Source organism: Ruditapes philippinarum, unplaced genomic scaffold (assembly GCF_026571515.1).
Source record: "Ruditapes philippinarum isolate M1 unplaced genomic scaffold, ASM2657151v2 ctg75_1_1_1_1, whole genome shotgun sequence".
NCBI classification, from domain to species: domain Eukaryota; kingdom Metazoa; phylum Mollusca; class Bivalvia; order Venerida; family Veneridae; genus Ruditapes; species Ruditapes philippinarum.
In genome coordinates, this window is record NW_026859947.1 from 373,277 (window position 1) to 396,318 (window position 23,042).

Below are 23,042 nucleotides of genomic sequence, written 5' to 3' on the forward strand. Positions count from 1 at the left end.
GAACACAGACCACATATCAACACAACTTGTGCAACCAGCACTGTATCAGCATGAGTTTACAGAGCAACTCATCACCTTAGTGCAGTAACCGGTTAAATTTTTAACCAGTTATTGCACTTAGTAAGAGGTGACACTGTATATCAGGTAAACTAAAGACAGTAAAAGACATTTTGACAAAAAATACATGCAAAACTTTGAGTCCACACTTCAAAGCTTTAATTATCAAATGAAGTTTTCAATCCATACTGAAGGGATCATTTTTATGCCAGGAACTGTATTGACAAGATGGCCAAGATTATTCACTATGTCAAGGACTCAATAATTGACAAGTTCAAGACGCCTTCCAATCAGTCAAGAAGTCTTCAGACACTAAGTATAAACAATATATTGTGTAACTATATATGAAGTACAAACACTTCAGCTGTGTTAATAATATTCCATTCAAAACATTAATCATACTGGAAAAATAATTAGTCATGAAAATTGTTTAGGTAACAAAAAGTGACCAATATGAAATGACAGTCTTGATATCTGCTGATGTAAAAAGTAAATATCGGTTAAAAAAACTGCCTACCCTTCTCGCCATTTCTTCTCTCACTGTTCCTACCCTTTCTCAACCAGCATAAATTCCACCATTCAGAGATAAATATTACACTTTTACTGACAGATATTCTAAAAATCTTCCAGGAAAGGGCAAAAATCCATATATAGAGGTTACCGACTGTCTTCAGCAGCAATTTAGACTGTGCCACAGTTGGTTAATTTAGACTGAATCTCAAGCTATGTACTGGATCAATACCCATGCAGGACCAAAAATCAATACCCAGTCCGCTTTGTTACTATGGTTATTCCAATGATCCAATGACAAGATGTCTCTTTAACTAAATTCACTTTTTTTCACTCATTAAATATTATCAAGTGAGAAATAATAGAAAAACACTTCGACAAAATCTAAAACTTGTGTTTCAAATAATCAGTTTTTAGCATCAAAATAACACTAGCAAATTATCTAGAATCTTTCGCCTCTTGCAAAAGCAGCGACATTTTTATGCCTTGTACATTGAATGTTTAGCAGGTTGTTGGAGATGTTTAGGCAAGCGTTATGATTAGTGTTTTCACAGAATCACATAACTATTACTAATTATCTTACAGTCAACACTGCAACTTCTCAATCATGTGTAAATAATTACCAGCAAAATAATGTCACTTAAATACCATTCCCCACCCACCATTACCTTTACATCAAAAGTTGTTTTTTCTTTACTTTATAGTCAAATAAATCTAAGATAGAATATAGAATAAAGCAAGGTCTACAGTAGAATTATGAAAGTCTGAGCTTGATTAAGTAATAAGATAATCAATCAACAAATTTATGTACATCAATTCCATAGACTTTAATTCTTGATGTAAATCATTATCATCCTCATAATGATTCAATAGATACCTTACAAAATAACTGAATAGTGAAATTAACATTAAAGCTATGACATTATATGACAAATACTTCAGAATGACTAATCATTTGCACATACTGATTCAAAGACTTCCTTACACAATTTTCAGGTCACAATGACCTTTGTAATTCTGACCTTAAAAAGGAACACCTGAGGATCAATAGTTAAAAGAAACTGCAGAGTGAGAGAATGTTTCTTTACTCAAGCCCTTGCCCCCCCCCCCCCCCCAACCCACCATTAATGTGCAGAATCAGCATGCAATTAAGTAGTCTTTCAAAAGTACAGGTAGGTCAATAATTCTATCAAAAAGGTCCTAAAGGTCAATAAGTCTAACAAAAGTAAGCCAAAAGGTCAAAAAGTCTATCAAATGTAAGTCAAAAGGTCAATAAAACTCTATCAAAAATAAGCCAAAAGGTCAAAAAGTCGATCAAATGAAGGTCAAAAGGTCAATAAGTTTATCAAAAGTAGGTCAAAAGGTTAATAAGTTGATTAAAATAAGGTCAAAAATGCTACAGTCAAAAGCATAAATTTATGTATTTCACTAATCCAGTGAGAGTCTAGGAAAGTTCATTTCAAGTGACTTTAGGAAAGTTCATTTCAAGTGACTAAGTAAAGGTAAGTCAATATAAAATCATGTGGGGACCATAACATGTTCTGACAATACACAGTCAAAAAAAAATGAATCTGGCTTAAGTGTCCTTTGAACTGTCAAGTATCATAAATCCCATACCCTTTCTCAAAGTAACTGACAAGTGACAAGAAAGAGAGACCAAATAGGGGCCTATGGGTGCTATGTTGCTAAGGTACGTTCGTAGGATCTACAATAATTAGGGATTCATGCAGAAGTTCTCCGGTTAAAGTACATCATAGTTCACAATTAAACTAAACAGCAAAACACTGTGTGCAAAGACTTAAAATGTCACATTATCATTTGCATAACCACCTTGTAGGATATATTTTAACCTTGACATTTGGTAAATGATATACAAAGCATATTATCATTTGCATAACCACCTTGTAGAATATATTTTAACCTTTACCTTTGGTAAAAATTCCAAGGGCTTGATATACAAAGCATATTATCATTTGCATAACCATCCTATAGGATATATTTTAACCTTGACCTTTGGTAAAAATTCCAAAGGCATGATATACAAAGCATAACATCATTTGCATAACCACTTTGTGGGATATATTTTAACCTTGACCTTTGGTAAAAATACCAAAGGCAATACATACAAAGCATAATTAATGCTACTTGTTTGATTCAGTCCAACTTACAGCAGAAACAGGGAAGTAATGGCTGAGTTAATGATTATTCTTTTCTATTTTTCTATATAAATCATATTATTACAGTGAACCAGGATAGATGACTTAATCGACAAAAAAGTAAATCTGATGTAACAGCCTCAGGTTTCTGGTGAAGTTACTACATCCAGATTTGTATCATAAATATTCAATGAATTTACACACCAGATGTGTGAAAACAATATATATAGGTACGCCAATATCTACAATAACAATACGCATATAATATAAGGAGAATGAATGTTGCTGGTAAACAAACTATTTTCTGAATATCAATAGAATATAGTATGCAATAACCTTGTTTATGCTTTTTTTTTCTTCAGATAAAATTAAGACTGGATTAAAATGAGCTTTAGGTTGCAAAAAAAAATAAGAATGTTTACACATTGAAATGCTCTGTTTGGATATTTTTATGTGAAAAAGACAAAAAATATTCCTACACTTAATCAATATTACCTTGCAATGTAAAGCAAAACAAGCAAAACAACAGAAATTTTTTTTTCAAAAAAATTCAAATACTGCAAGTTGCAAAATCATGAAATTTCCATTGACAAGATATTTAAGTATTTATTATGCACACAGAATAAAAAAGATTATTGAAAGAAATAATCATGGAAAAAATTTCTTACCATGACCACAGCTCTAATCTCCACGCAGACAAACTCCTGTCTTGCTTACAGAATAAAACGGCAAAATTTGCAGTAAATTAGAAAACCGGGCAGCAGCCAACATGCATTACTAAACAGATCAATTTATAGGCTTCCTGATATCATACAAATTTTACCATATATGTACAAACAGTTGCCTCTGATTGGACGATTTGTAACATTTCTTCTTGTCTGGAACACTCAAGATATAATAATCATGTTATTTCAAATATTCTATATCGAAATCAATAAATATATTATCAGGGGATCTAATTTATAAACAGACATATTCTGTAATGATCAAGGTTATAAACTATTCATGGTGTCAGACCACTTTGTTCACACATTAAAGACACCAGAGACTTTATAATTGAACGTTTATTTACCAAAAGGTCATTCAAGTTGTAAAACAATCATCATAATAATTATTTTCTTCCAAATAATGCCAGATTATATATTAATTAGAACAATTATTTGCAAAACCTTGCCCTTAATTTATGATCTCAGTAACTACTGCAATATAATTTTTGCTAATATTTTGGCTTTGTGACCTTGACATTCTGACCTTTGGTATAAATATTAATACTATATGATTAAATTTCAATATAAGATTGATTATTAGAGCTTATTATAATTTCAGCTATAGGAACTCAAGTCATACTCATGTTCAAATTAAACTGTGACCTTGACCTTTCATAGATCCATAAAATTGACCTTTAATAGATACATGTACCGAAAAACTGTATTCATGCTTGTAGCATAAAAGGAAGAGGAACCAGTTGTAACACCTTGAATCATTTCAGACAGAAGTAAAGGCAGGCTGGTACCCTGAATGTTGTTTGTGAATAGTTTATAAATAAGTACTGACTCAAAATATTGATGTTGAATTATGTTTGAAAATTATGTTTTGAAATAAAAAATGCCTAGAACTTGTTGCAGCAAAATTTGTGCAAAATGGATTGTTTTTGATGTTGATGTTGTTTTTGTATGTGTTTTTTATATGTTTTTTTGTAAGTATAATAATAATATTTTCAATACTTAAAGAAGTGCTCAACAAGAGAAATGGTAGATAAAATTAGAAAGTTATCAAACATGGATGCAAATTTATTTGGTGAAAATTTCATGGTTCTCTGAGTGAGAATTATGTATCAGCCTGTTTAATTTGAAATTAATAATCTTGCAGAATAATGGAGCCACCAGCTTCCATCAGTACTTTAAATTCTTTGATTACTATGACCTTGGTAGAACTACTATTCAAAGGGAAGCAACTCTTTACAATCATGCCTAAAATGCTGTCTAGGGTTGTCTCTCTTTGCAACCAGAATTTATGACAATAATTCAAAGGCCATTAACCATGCCTCAAGCATAATTCAGTGATGAAAATTGAGTAACTTATAGTTACTTATAGTGCCTTTATAGTCTTCAAAATAAAGGATTTTTACTTCTAGAACAATTACAGAATTCTGACAAATGTCTTTCATGCACTTTCAATAAGTGCAGATCAATGAGAAAGGGTAAAGATGTCGTTTTCAAAAATCATATTAATTTTCACAAATTAAAGATACCGTACACATGTGTATAAATATATAAAACGAAATATTATTCATAAAATTAAACGGGACAGTAAAATATGTATAGTAATATTTTAAAACAAGAGAGCTGTGATGGCTAAATATCACTTGTCTGAGATCCATTGCTGAAACTGAAAGGTGAAAGATCTTAAATGCAGTTACCCAGTCACATATGGACCAGCCCATTTTATTGTGTGTGTTTGCGTTTGTTTACCCTCGCCACCGGAAAGAGACCATATGGGCGAGCCCATTTTAAATGAAAGGGCTATAATTCATTTAACATTTGTAGAGGTCCACTTAGCAATGCTACATGCCAAATTTCTAAGCTTTATCATCAGCAGTTTCATATCAGAAGATTTAAATTCCATTTCCTATGTAAGTTGACCCCTATAGTGGGACTGACAGATTTGACCTTCAGGATTGCATCAGAATGCAACTATTTGTTTACTTACTTTTATTAACTATAGAGGGTCACCTAAGGATCATTCCTGTGAAGTGATGTGAAAATCTTCCAAAATGACAGTAAAGGAAATGTTAAATTCTGGATAGATAATGCACAAAGGACATCAAACAGTTACAAAAGCTCATCTTTCAACAATCTAAAATCAACGATCTGCTTAGAAGAGACTAAAGACCATATAGTAAGTATTCTCTACCAATAAACCACAATAAACCATCTGGCTATATTCATGACATCATCAACGTGATTTTATAGAAAGGAGTAAATAAGAAATAGGGATTTTCAGACAATCTTTTTGTCCACACACAGCATCCTGACATCAGCTTATTTTCCAAGACAGTTTCCTTAATTAGCTGATTAATATTCTTACAAAGTAATCCCTTGTCCAAGCAAAGAGATTATCTCACTAATCCAGCCAGACTGTAGAGGGAAAAAAACAATTCTCTGATTTCCTATATTTCTTTTAAATAAATCATATAAGAAATGTCTTGTAACGGTGATTTTGACAGATCAATCAATATCTGGACTTGTAACAGCCTGAAAGCTATCCAAAAGCTATCAGTTTGCAATAAGCACTTCCAAAATTTGGCGAAATTTTAATCAAACAATGATAGTATCATGTCCATCAACGCACACTTTAATTTCAAATTGGTCTCTGCCTTCCTTCAAATTTACACAAACAAAGTGAAAATCAAGTCTGCTATTGAAAAGACTGTGAAGAAAATAAAAACAGCCCGATTTCAACAAATGAATTTACTTATTTCTTGATTAAATTTGTTATATTTTGTTTGTTAAGTATTTTTATTTTTACTAAATACTGATCATCACTTTTTGTTTATAGACTTTTTGGGAGATTTTGGGTTTTCCTTTACCGTTTTAGCTTCGAAAATAAGCAGGTTGACAAATTTATTGTGAATTGCAGTGCACCATGAAGTTATAACGGTAAAAGGTTGTTTGTAGCAGATTTGTACCTCGGGTTTGGCGAGTCCTGGATTACAGCAGCTATTGTCACAATGGAATATTTCATAATAACTGGTCAAGTGAAAGAATTGCCAGGCATTTAGAAAGTTGTCCTTCTTGAAATGTAACATTTTTTGTTATCAAAGTATAATAATAATGTAACAAACAAAACATACAAATTAAAATATTCATCTTTTTGTTTCTCTTTCATTCAATGTATTTGTTCGAGAAACTTCTTCATATGCTGTTAAACAATAAAAACCTACCCCAAACTGCACACAGCTGTTACTTTCAGAACAGTAAAATCAAACAAGATATTGAGAAATGACAATTGTTGCTGTTATAATTTTCATTGTCTGGTTGCCAGGCAACTGTCATCAACTTCAACACTACTCATTTCCCCTCTATGCATGCATGAATTCTTATAACTTATGACTCAAATATCGTCATTAAAACTTCTTTGCTGAAAAACACTGTTCACCAGATGATACAATAACACAAAAACAGTCTGCTTGATTTCTTAGCAAAATTATGGAATTATGTTCTAGTTGCTGCATATTAAAGGTAGCAACATATGCTTTGGTTTTTCTTTGTGATTTTCAAGAGACACGTAGCAACGAAGTTTTAGCTAGACACTCAAAAAGAAAATACTAATATTTCACGTAATAAGGGAATACTTATATTTCACTCAGCTGAACAATTACAAGATAATACTGACATTTCACTCAGCTGAACAATTAAGGGATTATACTTATATTTCACTCAGCTAAACAATTAAGGGAATACTTATATTTCACTCAGCTGAACAATTAAGGGAATACTGATATTAAATCACTCAGCATCAATTAAGGGAAAAATTAAGGGAATACTGATATTTCACTCAGCAACAATTTAATGGAATACTGATTTTTTACTCAGCAACAATTCAGGTAATAATGATATTTCACTTAGCAACAATTAAGGGAATACTGATATTTCACTCAGAGATAATTAAGGGAACACTGATATTTCACTCATAGAAAATTAAGGGAATACTGATATTTCACCCAGAGACAATTGAGGGAGTACTGATATTTCACTCAGAGACAATTGAGGGAATACGGATATTTCACTCAGAAAACAATAAAGGGAATACTGATATTTCACTCAGCAACAATTAAGGGTCAATACTGATATTTCAGTCAGAGACAATAAAGAGCACTCTGATATTTTGCAACCTTTAAGCTTAAAAGCCAATTAAAACATGAAATCTGTCTAAAATATCAAAATCAATCAATACAAGAATACAAATTTCATGTCAAGGGTCATAGACATAATCTGCAGCAAAATACATCTTTCACAACAATTCTGAGGCCTAATTAAATTCAACCAGTACCTGTTTCATCTTTCCAATCAATGTTTTTTATTAACTGGTATAAAATCTAAAACTTGAATGCTGCAATAGGCTGCATACTAACATCTCAATCAAACATCATTAAAGCAGGTGCAGATTTACATTTTCTCTTTGATGTCACATACAAAGATAGGAGACTGATTTCTATTTACAATATAACCCTGACACCAGGTGAATTTGTAAAATGAACTGATCCTACTTTTGACTATCGACTTGCCGATTGTTAGTCAAAGGGATTTTTAAAATTAAATACTAAATATATCAGCCAAAGGTATGGAGTCTGATGTGAAAGCTAGCCTTGCACTATACATGTACTACCCTAGCGAAAAAGAAATCATGTTATATGATTAAACATGATAAGATGTGTACAAACATGTTTTTTTCCTCATTGACCATGTTGGTCAATCATGTCTTATAAACATGTTTGACCATCAAACATGATTGTGGATGAAAATTACAATTTGTTCAATAAAACATCTGTATTTATTTCAAGTAATATTATAATGACTTTCAGAGAGAGGTAAAAATCATAAAGATTGGTTTTTTTCTGCAAACAATCTTACAAGAAATCAACATATTCAATCATGAATAAACATGATAAATTTATAAAAAAAAAATCAAACCAAAATCTCTTTTATTTTCTTGTTACTTTCATCAAATAAGTTATTCTTTTGGATAAAAAAGTATCCATACATTTCAACTTTGTGTAAAAATAGCCTTAAACGCTTTAATAATTACTGACACATTGACCCATTTACTACTAAGAGAATAACATAGTCATACATGATCAAACATGGCTGAACATGATAAATTCCAAGTTGATATTTTTTTAACAAATAAGCATTTTTTAAATTACATCTTACAACAGGATTTTTACTTTCTGTTGAAAACACTGATTAAAAAGAATAGTTTCAGTTGTTTTGTTTACAATTTTTTTTATAGGAAAGCAAACATGTTTAAACATGACTGAATTTTGAATATAACAAAATTTTCAGACAGCTCAGAGCATGATTCAGCATCTCCTTGGTTATAATCCTAGAATCCATCTGCTAGGCCATAAATGTAGGTTAAACATATTGTCCCCATTTTCAACAGTTTTACCAGCATTTATCGGAAATATAAGATAAGCATTGATATAAAAGCATCAAAGGGCACTGGGAAGAAGTAAATGTAGCAAAATTAATTAAAAAAATGATAAATTAAGGTGGGATCTTAATTTTCAGAAGCCGGGGATTATGTACCACAATATGAGGCATAAATTGATAGTGGGATATATTACCCTTAACTGTAGCCATAAAAGCTAAGTTTAGGTACAAAAATCACATTATGTTCCTACCCAGTTACAAAATATACAACAGGCAAAATAAAATATTCCATACAGGACGTGGAACTTCAGTTCGGCGAAAGTAAAAAAAAAACTCAGTTAAGAATTACCAATTTTTCCATATGAAGGTTATGGTTGCAAAGCAGAGCTCAAACTCGCCATCCACCATTTATGGCAGACAAGAGTTACTTGCAAATACTACTTAAACTTGAAAAAATTTAACAAAACAAAGGAAAATACCTTGGAATAGAAAATATTTTCATGAAATTGAACACCTATTCAAGAATCTGAATTTATTTGTATCCAAAATCAATACTTTTTAGTTAACATATCATTTTAGTATCTATTATATAAGACAGATTTGAAGAAGTGACCCGTAAATCACTACCACAGGGATTGTACCTATAATAATTAACACTAATTGTCACATTAAAGTTGTATTTTGTAATATATTAGACTTATATTTTACTGTCTTAAACTGCGATTCAAATGATGCAATCTAAAATACGCCAGTCACTTGAACAAATATGGAACACAACTAACTTTAAAAAAATTGTATTTTCAGTTTGAATAACAAACACTTCTTCTATTATCTTATCTACAAGAACAACATGAACATCCTCTTCAGTTTTCATTCTTAACAGATCATGAGATGGCATCCAACATCACAAAAAGGATGTACTTGTTCTGTTATTGTACATATATGTCCAACAGCAAACAACTTCTCATCCACAATATTTTCTATGAAATATGATATAGCTAATATCACACTATCCAGGCACAAAACAGTGTAACAGTTTTTTTCATTTGTTTGTACTTTTCGGAATAAAGAATTCTCCTTTGTCTTAATATTCTGTGTGTTATTCTATAATCTTTTACATTGTTCAAACCAATCTTAGCAAGAACATAGCATTGTTCTTCTTTAGATGCAAAATTTCCTTTTTGAATATTCAGTGCCAGAGGGTTTTTCATCACCTGACATAAGTTAACCAGTATTATTTGGACAAAACTCTTGATAGAAAATCTAACCAACAGGGTTTGCATCAGCAATCATTTCAGTACTTTTAGTTCAGATATACAGATCTGTTAACTTGTCCGAATTACTCTTCCTTGTATTTTCATGGTCATAGAAATTGTCACAGCTCATACATGTTAAAGGTAAGCACTCTAAACAGTTAAATTTCAAGTTCCCCCTCAGCCGTCAATGTCCTACAAGCAATACGTCAATCTATTCTGATACCAAACTACACAACCTGGAAAAAGAAAACACATTTTGTTGAGAACATATATATGACATAAGATTGCAAATCTACAAAGAAATTATCCCATCTGCATTATGGGCACGGGGCAGTAAAAAAAAATGCAATTCATTCTGTTGAAGCCCAAAATTTACAGTGGACGGAGACCCAAAACAACACATTTCGTCCCTCTGGCAAAATCAAATATACAGGCTAAAGGAATACCGTCTCTGCTTTAGCTACTCTCTCTAAACATGCAAAATATCACAAAGTAACAGGTGCTCAACCTTGTAGATTTTTGCTACTGCTAAAAGTTGTCCTTATAAATTAAATTAAAAAAAAATAATAATATTGATGGAACTTGTATGAAATAACAAAAAAATTATACCCTTTTAAAGTTTAAATGAGAAACAAATATTAAATCATTATCTTTTAAAATCTTAAATTGGTAATTTAATTAAATGAATCTGAGGATCAGCAAAATCAAATGTCAAAAAGTTAAATTTTCCCTTAAAAGGAAGTGGCTAGCTGGTACGGGCCCCGTACGGCTAGCACAAAAGTTTTTTTCCGTATGGTGAAGTCCACCGTACAACTAGCCGTTGGACAAACCCTGTATTGGCTAGCAGTACGGCATCTTTTCAAAATAAATGGAAGTGAAAATGCATATGTTATTTTGGGTGTTTTAAATGACGATTTTAAATCCAAATCTCCGCATTTGTCCTAGTTTGTTCACTTCAATAAAAGAATGCTCCGCAATTTTGCACAAAAAAAATGAATACGAGTAAGTGTTGTTTAATCTAGCTTAATAAAAATTAAGTGTCAAAGTTGCATGTTATATCGTGCCTTAATGTTCATGGCTTATGATTTGTATGAGAAGATGAATTGTTAAATCTGTTAAGCACATGGATCGAATAAATAATGATTGGAGGGGAATAAATAAATACATGTAAATAAAAAAAAAAAGAATATTAGAAAAAACGGTGAAAAAGAAAAATAATTTAATAATGCAAACTTTCCTTAATGATCGACGATGGACAAAACTTCTATACCGACGGTAATTGACGCAATTATCAGTGCCCAACAACAATTATTTTCGGTGTTTTTTTTTTTTTTTTTTTCAATTTAAAAATTAAACTTAATGAAACAAAAAGGATTATCATCAAAATTTTGTAAACTATTTAAATTGATGTTATGTAACTGGCAAACCAACCGCTATTTTTTCTTCAACGTCTTGAGAGGACAAAGTACATTCTTTACTGTAGCCAACGTGTCGATTAATCTCTAAAAGTAAACATTCTTGACTAAAATTCTCACTTTAAGTCATAATTAACATATGCCACTTTCGCCTTCCATATATTTTTGAAAAGTGCTGAACGGCTAGCCGCTAGCCAATACAGTGTGTCCTGGCTAGTCGTACCTTGACTCACGTACGGCTAGAACTTTTGGCTAGCCGTACGGGCCCGAAAAAATGTAAATGAAAAAAGTTACAGCCCCCGGCTTATTCAAGTTATTTTATAAAAATAAATTTATTTTCTCATTACAAAAAATATATATTTTAGGCAAACAAAGACGAATATTACTATATTTGCCTTTTATTTGGGTGTATCTATTCTGGGTATAGTCTGGGGTACTTCGTGCGGGTTCGATTTGTGCCGCCGATTTCCCATGTTTCCGTAGCCAAATATCCCCATAATACCCCTCGGAATTAATTTCATTCAAGGACGGGCAATCGCCCAAATATTTGCAACATTGCTTTGTTTCTCTAGGTCTTTGGTATTTTGCCCTCGCGGGCAGAAACTTCATGATGAGAATTTTTTTTGTTGTTGTTGTTTACGGAAGTACAAAACTAGCCGGTCACTTGTTTTCTAAAATCTGATTCGACAATCACAACTTGTTCGACCAATCAGAAGCGTTGATTCATACCAAGGTGCGTAATGCACACAAATCGCTCATAATGCACAAAAAAAACTTTTTGAATTTAACGAAACGGACAAAAACATCACCTGTTTATAAAATCAAATGGGCAATAGAGTTCTTTTCAGTTTCTCACTCGAGATAAAAGGCAACCAATACCCTCAGAAATCTAAACGGATTTACGTGATTCACAAAAATGATCCTGGAGGCTGGCTAAAAATACGGAACTTACGGACTTTTCGCGGATGTTATTCTAATAATAAATATACAGCTAGCAAACGGGTTGTAGCACTTACCGTGGTGTCAGAACAAAACATATTGTTATATATAATGACATTTACCTTCTTCAGCTTCTGAAAAACCTCGAAATCCACCAAAATCGCATGTTTACAGTTTCTTCAAGCGTTATCTTTCTGATACTTCCGGTTTAGCAACAATCACGTTACCTTCAGCGCCACCTAACCCAAAGTTTATATTTAGCAACCAATAGATTTACACGAATACTGTGATGTGCGGTTAGTTTTAAAAACGAGGGAAAATCAAAATGGCTGAAAAATGAAAGTGCTTGTTTTACTTGGACTTTGGCGAAACAACTGGTCGTTTGTCAGCACTGCCGCTGATCGGGGAGGGTCAATGCCTGGGACAAGAACATTTTCCAAGTTCCAGGAGAAATGGTATCCTGCTATACCATCGCATGTAAGTTCTTCATCTGCACGCATGCTTCCGAGCACAAGGACAGTCTTGATAATTAAAATAAGATTGCTCTTGCTTTCAATTAAAATTCAAAAGGTCATCCAAAATACCTAGCAAATGCCAGTCTTTCTGGAAAGTTATCGGTCCGGACGGCCGACCGAAAATTTGGCATCTTGGCCGAAATGGTTTTTTAAGGAACAATCGACCATATATCTAGAAATTTTGGAGGAAATTATTTAAATTCTCATAGCCACAAAATTTCCACTTATAAATGAATGAAACTTAACTTAAAACGAGAGATTTTAACTGTTAAATTATTAAGTTTTTTGTCATTTATTAACATTTTTTCGGATAACACGAAAATCCGGATAAGAAAAAAAAATAAAAATGATTTATTTTGCTTATTCAAAGTCAGTGTTTCCTTTGGCAGGTTTGCAAACATTTGATCATCTGGAGGATGTCCTGGAGAGGTAATGTTCCTTCACCATCGAAGAAATTCAAAACCATAGTGCAACTGGTAAAAAGGCCAACAAAGACCAAGTTTGATCCTGCCAACTTTAACTTAATCAGCAAGCTCGTTCAGAAACATTTTGATATCAGGAAGTGGTCATTAAGACACAAAATGTGAAGCAGTTAGTATTCCAAGTGACAATGTAAATCAAGTATTGACATAATGAAAATTACTTTTGTGCTGAAAAAAAAGAAAGAAAAGAAATAAAAAAGAATTGTGTCCAGGGTTCTGATCTCAAAAGTTGTAATTTAAGTTTTACCTCATCTGAGCGTACTCGAGATGAACTTTGTGATTGCCTTTGTCTGTTGACCTGTGCTGATGTAAAACAATGTCAGCTTTGTTCTTTTTGAAAATGTTTGAACATGTTTGAAATGTCAAATGACCCCTTGATTTGGATATATTAACATGTTCGACCATGTTATGGAATCTTTATTTGTATATGTTTAAACATGTTTAGATGTGTTTGGATCGTGGTGCCATTTAATGTGAATGTTTAAAACATGTTCCATCATGTTTTTGGGAACATTTTTAATCATGTTTAGATGTGTTTGACAGTAAAGTAGTAGTTACATGATCAACCATATTAAACATGTTCTGTGAACGTTTTCAAACATGTCCAAAACATGATAGCTGGATAGCCAACAAAAACATGTCAAAATGTGATTGACCATGATACTCTTTTTTGATGATCAAACATGACTAATCACGATTGTTGACTGATCCTGTTAGATCATGGTGCCATTTCACGTGCATGTTTAAACATGTTTAAAACATGTTCAAAACATGTTCAGACATTTCGAAATAACATGTAAGAACGTGTTTAAAACATGTTTAGACATGTTTCAATCATGAAATTTTCGCTAGGGTAATGACCAGTCACATGTAGGCCTAACTTTGGTCATTCTAAAGTTTGTGACTTATAAAGTTTGCAAATTATTTATAAACTTTGAATAAAGTATAAAGTTGTGATTTATAAAGTTTGCGATTTAGAAAAGTTTGCGAATTATTATAAAGTTGCCATTTATAAAGTTTGCAATTTAAAAAAGTTTGAGCGATTTATATAGTTTGTGTTTAGCAAGTTGACGATTTAGAAAGTTGGCGATTTATAAAGTTGGCCATTTCTGTTAAAGACTGCCAATGAGATTTTATACATCTGCTACTGACATTTGTTGCTGTATCACTAACTGTAAAAGGAGATTTATTGATCCCTGATCCATTCATAAGATTGACAATATTAATTGGAAATGATATCCCTTACTCAGATGCTGACTAATATAAGACTGGTTATATTACATCATATCACATAGGACAGATGATGGAGGTTTATTAAACTTTGAAGAGACATTTTGAAGAGACATGATTTAGCTTCATAAATTAATAAAGTTTCATTAAAACTAAAAATAATTTGCTGTGGGGAAAACTTTGAGCTCAGACTGAATGGAATTGAGTACAGCACATGTACTGTGATAATCCTTATGAACAGTTTAATGCTACTCACCTAACAATCAGATATGTGGAGAAGTTGACAATTATGATAGCTACTTTTCTGTTCCTTTTTTATTTAATTAGGGCCTTTGTTTTTTTGGTTTATGTTGCAACAACACTTAAAAAACATACAGCTTTACTGATGGAGCAAGACCACAAGTTATTTCAGGCACAAAAGGGCACACAATAAGAGCCCCTCTGATTCTACACAAAGTAATTCATCTGGATAACTTCCTAACATGACAAAATCCAAAGTCTCTGGCAAGATTCGAACCCACAGCTGCAAGGGGGCAAGTGGTTTGAATACAACAACCTCAGCCACTTGGTCCCAGACACCTCACTTTAACTGATAGGTATGAGGTCAGCATTCTGATTCAGATATACATCTGTCACTACAGCAAAACTCATACCAAACTGTTGCAAAACAAAACAAAATTTTGAAAAGAATGAAATTGTCTTTTGCTATACAATAAAATATATAACAATATAGAACTATTTTTACCTCATGATGTTTTTCTTTCCCACGTTTATGTTTTCCTTTATCCCCATGGTGACTGTTAGCCCCTAGAGTATCTCTATGGTGACCATGTTTATCACCATGACTACCCTCGTGTTCGGGCCACCAGTTCTGTTGTTCTAGAGTAAACTGGGTCGAAGTTGAAGTTATAATTGCTGCCATTCTGATTGTACACAAAGTTCGACCCTTTTCCTATTTTACACTTCAATTTTTTCACACAAACACGCTTAATTTCGCATTCTCAGTTCTTAAACAATGCAGAGAACCCAAGCATTCTTTAACAATCACATCCAAAAAAAACCCTAAAGAAAATGCAATGCGAATTTGTATTAATTTCCCTGTGAAATTTTGTCATAAAACAAGATAATCTTTGAAGTTCCATCTATTTTACCCTCTGAAATGGTTTTGCACATTAGCAATATTTCTTAATGGTTTCAAGAAGATGTCCTCAGAGAATTGCCCTTTTAATGTTTAAGCAATAAGAAAATGAAATCAGTTCTATTTTGTTTAAAACAATTTATTACAAATCAATTGAATCATTCAAAAGATACAAATATTCAATAATAACTTTCACTTTCATTCTAATATGCAAACTTTTCCATTTTAAAATGTGAAATAATTGAATCTTGTAAAGATTACATTATGATATCTATAAATCTAATAATATCTTTCAGAACATACTCTTTTAACTAAAACCTAAAGGTCTTCATTCATAATTCATACTATAAATTTAAATTTCATACACACAAAAAGCATCTAGATCTGCAAGATTACCGACCCAAAAATCACTTGGAATCGTTTTAACCCGAATAGTAAAAATAAATTTTTTAATTAAAAAAGAACATGACTATTTCAAAACATAGAGCTGTTCAAAAAGCAAGTAACTCATTTATTATCATAAAAGAAACTCTGTTTAAAAAAATATATATATATATAATTTTGTCCTGAAAACATGGTGTATGATAACGTCCTTTATGATTCTAACATTAAGTTCCTAAAAAAATAAAACACACTATCTGGTATAAATCTTCACACAAAAATCACTGCCGATCCTATCAGCACTACTTTTCAGTATCATTTAATTACAATTAACAAATTAAACGACACTTTGTATTCAGCACATAAAGATTCCAATTTATCCCACTTAACAAAGTGTCACTATGTAATAAAAGCTATCTGCGGATAAATTGATCCGAAAAACCGACCACCAATTGTTGCCAATAGAGCGCTTATTTCCTCCGTAAAATGAACATCCACTAAGCACCACCCAATACAAATAAAACAGATCCTGAACTAAACTCTTTATTTAAACACCCTCCTTTTTTTTCGAAATCTATAAATGAAAGAAAAAAAAATATCGGTGACACAGAAACGACAAAAAGATCAATGATTATGAATTGGTGAGAGGTATTGGAACAGATTCGGAGCGGGAAGCATGTTTACTGTTACCATAAACAATCGTCATTTCAGCTGTCTATCCTGTAATCTCAAATCAAATTGACAAAATTGCTACGAGAATATTGTAGCAATTTTAGAAATTCCATCCAAAATATGTAATTTTCTCTAATCACTCGATCGCCTACCTTTTTTTTTCTTATTCATATAAATGGGGGAAAAATCAGAAAATGTTAGGAAACAAATGTGATAAAGTATAACTATGTCAAAGAATAGAGAAACTACATGTGCATGTATATAATTATGAGCCTTGCGGCACTTTAAAAAATAATATTATAGTCAGGACTATTGGAATAAAAATAAAATATTTTAATCAACTGCAGTTTTGTTTTCTTTTCATTTTTTTCTGTGCAAATTATCACGACAAGAAACATCGATCTTCCACAGTTTTGTCTTTCTACACTAAATAGATAATAGATTGACTGAAAACTTAATATTACTATACTGAATGAACACAATTAATCCCTCACAAATTATACCTGATGAGACAGAGACATAACAATCTATTATAGAATTAATTCTACACAAGTAAGTGAAGTTATCAATCATATCATTATTATTATTAATAATATTTTCAAGTGTCGAACATGTCTGCTGGCTTAGACTCGGGAAGATCTGACCACTGTCCTAATCAATGATTACAAAGCTTCCTGTATTATTTTACTTTCTACGATTGTCGATAGTACGAATTTTAATATGTATAATGTAAATGTCCCATTCATTTTAATGCTTATCGGTAAAAGAAGACAATATATGATTTAAAAAGCCATTACATGATAGCCGAAACAATTCAACCAATGCAGGCATGCCAAAGAATGTCTGTATACCATAATGAAAATATTTCACATGAAGTCCCCGTCAGAAATCTTTCCTTGCCATTTGCCAGACATAACATTACAATGGTAAAAGAGAAAGGTGTCATCGTTCATCATAAGTAAATACTGGAGGGAGCAATAATTACTGGAGTTCTCAGATTTATGTTCCCATTTCCACTACAATCAATTGTCTTCTCTCTCATTAGTGGAGAGCACATTGTCATTATAGTCCGCCTTTATTGATACCTTCAAAGTTTTAATTGACAACTTTCACATGACATAATTATGTCAGAATTTTTTTTCTTTGTTTATAAACTAAAAAATGTTTGATTATATGTGGTCATATCTATGCCTATAATTAAAATATATATAACTTTTCTATTGTTTGGGCTAAATCTAAGTATTAGTTTTGGACCTTCTTTAATATTAATCATCTGTGCGTATGATGCTCGATTATTCTCAGTGAATGACAGTAAGAAAAGGGGCATTACTCTGTATAAAGGTTTTAGCGAGTTATGGGACCTGTGCCTATCAGTGAAGTTTCAACCTATTCCCTTCAGTAATTTAAGAGATACCAACTTGCATAGCAAAAACCAAAGAGTGACAAGGACACCTGAATGAGTACAATAGCTCTCCCTATTCTTTGAAAAATTGAACTAATAACCATCAGTCTTTGTTTCTTTGTTTTCCCAACAGTGTTTCAGTCATATAGGCGGGTAGTTTCCTAACCATCGTTCCTGGAGAGTTACACCAGTACTAGACTACCTTCCTCCAAGCTAAACTATTTTATTGCATTTGATGTAATAATTAATTAACTACATCGGACGATATGTAAGTTTATGCAATTAACAACATTTCTACAAACTGATAGAAATTCAAAAGCATTTGCAGGTAAGATAAAAATGTATTCTTTTCATTCACATATTTATCTTGATTAAAAGACTATTATATATGATATTACAGTAATGGCCACATCTTCCTTGACATTTAGTGATATTAAGTGGCTTAGTCTTTTCCACATCATCAAAAACCTCTGAATTCCGGAAACCTCTGAAATCCGAACTTTTTGACTAGTCCCATGGGTGTTCGGTTTTTGGAAGTTACACTGTATTAGTTTTGGACCTTCTTTAATATTAATCATCTGTGCGTACGATGCTAGATTATTCTCAGTGAATGACAGTAAGAAAAGGGGCATAACTCTGTATAAAGGTATCAGAGAGTTATGGGACCTGCGCCTATCAGTGAAGTTTCAATCTATTCCCTTCAGTAAATTAAGAGATACCAACTTGCATAGCAAAAACCAAAGAGTGACCAGGACACCTGAATGAGTACAATAAGCTTCACTATTCATCAAAACCTAACAGTAACCATCAGCATTGTTTTACCCAACATGTTTCTCTAAGGGGGTAGTTCCACATTTCTATTACACCAGACAGATATTTCAATAAACTACAAAGCAGGGAACCCAGTGATAAATATTAATTGACCAATCCTCGAACGAAGGGGTTAATTCAGTTAATCCTCTCCATGCATTGTGTTAAATATTTCCCTCAGCTAAATTCTATTGTCAAACATATTAGTTCATAATCCAAAATCATGCAAGATCAAATAACGGATTCCAATGTTTGAAGATCTAATTTCTGGTTGAAAAGCCTTGAGAATCACTGTTATATTATGATTAAATGAATTGAAAATCCAAATTGAAAATCTGAATCCATTCCCTTAATTTGCATGTATTAGCATAAAAAAACCTTTTCTTGTGTGATATTGTTGATAAGAGGAAAGCATTAATTTCTTCTTCATCTCTTTATTGCTTCCGGAATCCCAAGGGAGAGCTGTAAGAGAATTTCTCTCCCGTTTTCTTTCAGTCAGATTTGGACTGTCTCTTTAATGATACAGTCTTTACAACTTTCCATGCTGTGAACATTTTGAGAATTCAGTGAGAAACAGCTGTAACTCGCATTACATAATGAAGGAGTTACAACATTTTTGCACCAAGCTATATGTAAGACAAAAAAAACACTTTTCCTACAAGCATATAAAGGGCTTTGTGCTACATGACTGTAACTCATATAACATTAAAGAAGTTACAACATTTTCTCAACAAGCTGGCGATATGTTAGTTCTATTACCCAAATGATAGCTATATTTTCTTCTATCTAAGACTCTGTCTCTGAACTTAAACTTTAATATATCAAGCCTGGCAATAATTGTCTTTTCTTTTAAGCCGCTAACAGGCATTTATCCCCATTGTTATGTCTAGTTTTACATCAACAATCATTTACAGATAATAATGTTTAAATTTTTTATACCACGCATTTATTTAATTTTATAATATTTATTAGGGGGAGGTGATACTGATGCTATATTTAAGATTGAAATGATAATAGTATCAAAACATGAGCAGGCAAATTCTGCAAGGAAACATCTATAATATATCATTGGCAAATAAACTGAATAGCTTCATCTCATTGGTTGTTTGTTCGTTTTTTTGCACTGATTTTAACACATCTCATTGTAAGATTCAAACAGACAGCATTGCTGTTCAAATGATTCAAAGTAAGGGACTTAAACTTGGCCACTGAGACCGTTTGTCTGAAGTGTTGGCCAGCACTGGAGTGTTGGCAAGCATCAATTAATAATGTTCCTATTTTTAGACATTAATTTGCAATGCATATACATGTTTTAGTAGTATGCAACTCTGTCCCGTATCAAAAAGATTTCAGATTTCTTTGACAGAATTTCCCTTAGGATACTCCCATGTCAATCTGGGACAAATGAAAAACATGTTAATCTGACCATTATCACTGAGGGAGAAAGATATTCGTCTTGGGCAAACTGGACAAAAGAGATCTAAATAAGAGAATCAATACAGATTTGAAGAGAATGACTCTGAGAACTCTAAAAATAATAAAGTAATGGAATAAGGATAATTGTTAATATAAGGATAAACTATTGATCATGGGCCTACGATAAATTGTTGACAAGATTCTCCGAATGTGAATAAACTGGAAATGAAATATAAGGAAGGCTGATGATCCATTGCTGAGAATAAAGTTGATCTATGAATAAACATTAACTCCAGAAGTGTATATGGTCCCCCATGGAATCAAGATGTAAAATGGTTTCACACCATCACAGCTTCTTAAAAGGTGATAAACCATAATTGTAAATTTCATTTCTCACTTTTGTTTCTGGAAATATAATATAATAATAGAAACAATTAATGTATAAAAATTTACTATTCTAGTCTTGAATAACATGCTTTAATGCATCGATGTACAGTACATATCAGTGATTTTCTACAAGAACAACAATATTCAAAGATTCATGATTCAAATCATTTGAAGACATTTATAGAAATGAATGAACATTTCACATTAAACCATGTTGTTACTTAAACATTAATTGATTGACTCCGCTGCTTCAGTTCCATTAATAGCTGGCTTCTGACAAGTTTCTTTCCTCTATAAAACGGTGATGAAAATAGAGTTAAAATACGGTATAAAATGTCACACAAACACTTCATCAAAAAGCAATTTACTCTGTAAAATGTAAAATGCAGCACACTTCATGTGATCATTAGTAGATTCAAAGAGTGCATCGCCCCATGAAGTCTACTTTAAACGTTAATTGATCACAAGTCAACTACCTGATCGTAAGAGCTGTCAATTGATATATTGACAGCCTGGTAGCTCCAGGCCGCCAGAAGGCCTTCAAGGACAACATCCTTTCTAACAACTGTCAACACAAAGTTTTTGAAAAAGATTAATTTGTTAACAAACTGGAAGAGTCCATTTTTCTAGATCAAGGGAGACAACAAGTACAGGAATTTTCTAAATGCAAATAAGTAGCAGTTGTCTCTCTTTTGATGGAAAAAGAACATTAAATTTTCTGTGTATGTTAAGTTAGTTTAATGTTATACTCACTTATGAAAAAAGTTTCCCATGTACGTATTAAATAATAATCATAAAACTTAACAGTATATTTAAACAATTACTGACTTTTTCTGGTTTTGCTTTAAACAATTATTTGTCTTTTACTTGACAAATTTTCAAAATTAAGAAAGAAGCATATAAAATTATCTATAGCAAACGTATTCCGATAACAAATATTTTGAAATCTAAATGTATAGGGAATGGCTTAATACTCTCACTAACAAAATAACCTCATTGTTTGCCCAGCTCTTAGCTTAATCTCTAAAATTATTGTTCAGTCAATACAACCTCTGATAATCATCTAAACTCATACTTGCTTTTTATTGGGGTAACGTAAATTATTTCTCAATGAATCAGTGTAATAGGTACGACTATTTATTAGATCAACCTGATGGACTAGTCCTTGAAAGTTTATTTAACAGTGCACAAAATATCTAATTAATAAACTGATACTTTACTTGGAGAAAAAGATATATTTCATTATTATTGTCAATACATCATCAAAACAACTTTTTGAAGTTTAATAAGAAGCAATAACATGGGTTTTTTTAGGGATGTCATCTGGAGCCGAAACGGCCATCCGGTTATCCGAATCAAACATCCGGATACATCCGGATGTTCGGATCGTTGTTATATTCTTAGATGTCTGATATGACGTAACCATTTTTTCGCGACCTTTTTCAAAGTGTAGTATTTCGTTTTTCTTCCTTTTTAATTGAATGATACATATCAAAAATCTTCCGTTATTGATTTTATTTCTTCTATATAGAATACGACTAGCTGTTATCAATAGATTTAGTGCGTGTGGTACTTACGATTTCAAATGAAATGAAAACGAAATTCGCCGCCGATTGTCTGAATTCCTCAATTAGCGCTATAATACGCAATAAAATTCGCTCACATTTGTGCGTAAAAATTAAACATAATGTTTCCATTGTTCAATAACACGCATACAATTTACACACGATGACCTTTGACACGCGTGTAGCCGGCTTTTCAAAAGAATCTGCCAATCTTTGATGTTTACCATCATGTAGCCCTGGCTGTTTGATTCGAATCATCAAAGAAAGTGCCGAAACTTACATGAATTACACACATTTTAAGTGTTCGTAAGTGAAAAAAGAAATGTGAAAAAAATGGTTTTTAAAAAAATGCACATGTTTGATTAATACTAAAGGAGAAAGTTATTTTGTCGGATAATTTTCGTATCAATTTCAATAAAGCTGTGATAATTAACATATTATTCGTAAGTGCATTTCTTTATTTGATTATTTTATTTCTGCGGATTTTTCATTGTCTCAAAATAAGGAGTCGACGGGTCGGTAAGCCGAAATATATATAAAAATAATAACCTAATTA

General features: G+C 32.1%; 1 protein-coding gene across 49 annotated transcripts in view; it reads right to left on the reverse strand.

Moving 5' to 3' along the window:
- LOC132758373 (ankyrin-2-like) overlaps window positions 1-23,042 on the reverse strand; it is a 209,003-nt gene that overhangs the window by 174,582 nt on the left and 11,379 nt on the right. For 46 of the 49 annotated variants that reach the window (XM_060750051.1, XM_060750050.1, XM_060750048.1 and 43 more), the window contains exon 1: window positions 15,461-15,652. The exons of 1 other annotated variant lie outside the window; for it this stretch is intronic. In XM_060750051.1, the coding sequence (XP_060606034.1) occupies window positions 15,461-15,637 (177 nt within the window). In that variant the 5' untranslated portion in view covers window positions 15,638-15,652. Of the gene's footprint in view, window positions 1-574; window positions 1,114-3,391; window positions 3,541-15,460; window positions 15,653-23,042 lie in introns of those variants that run through there. 2 more of the 49 variants (XM_060750026.1, XM_060750024.1) reach the window with 2 other exon arrangements.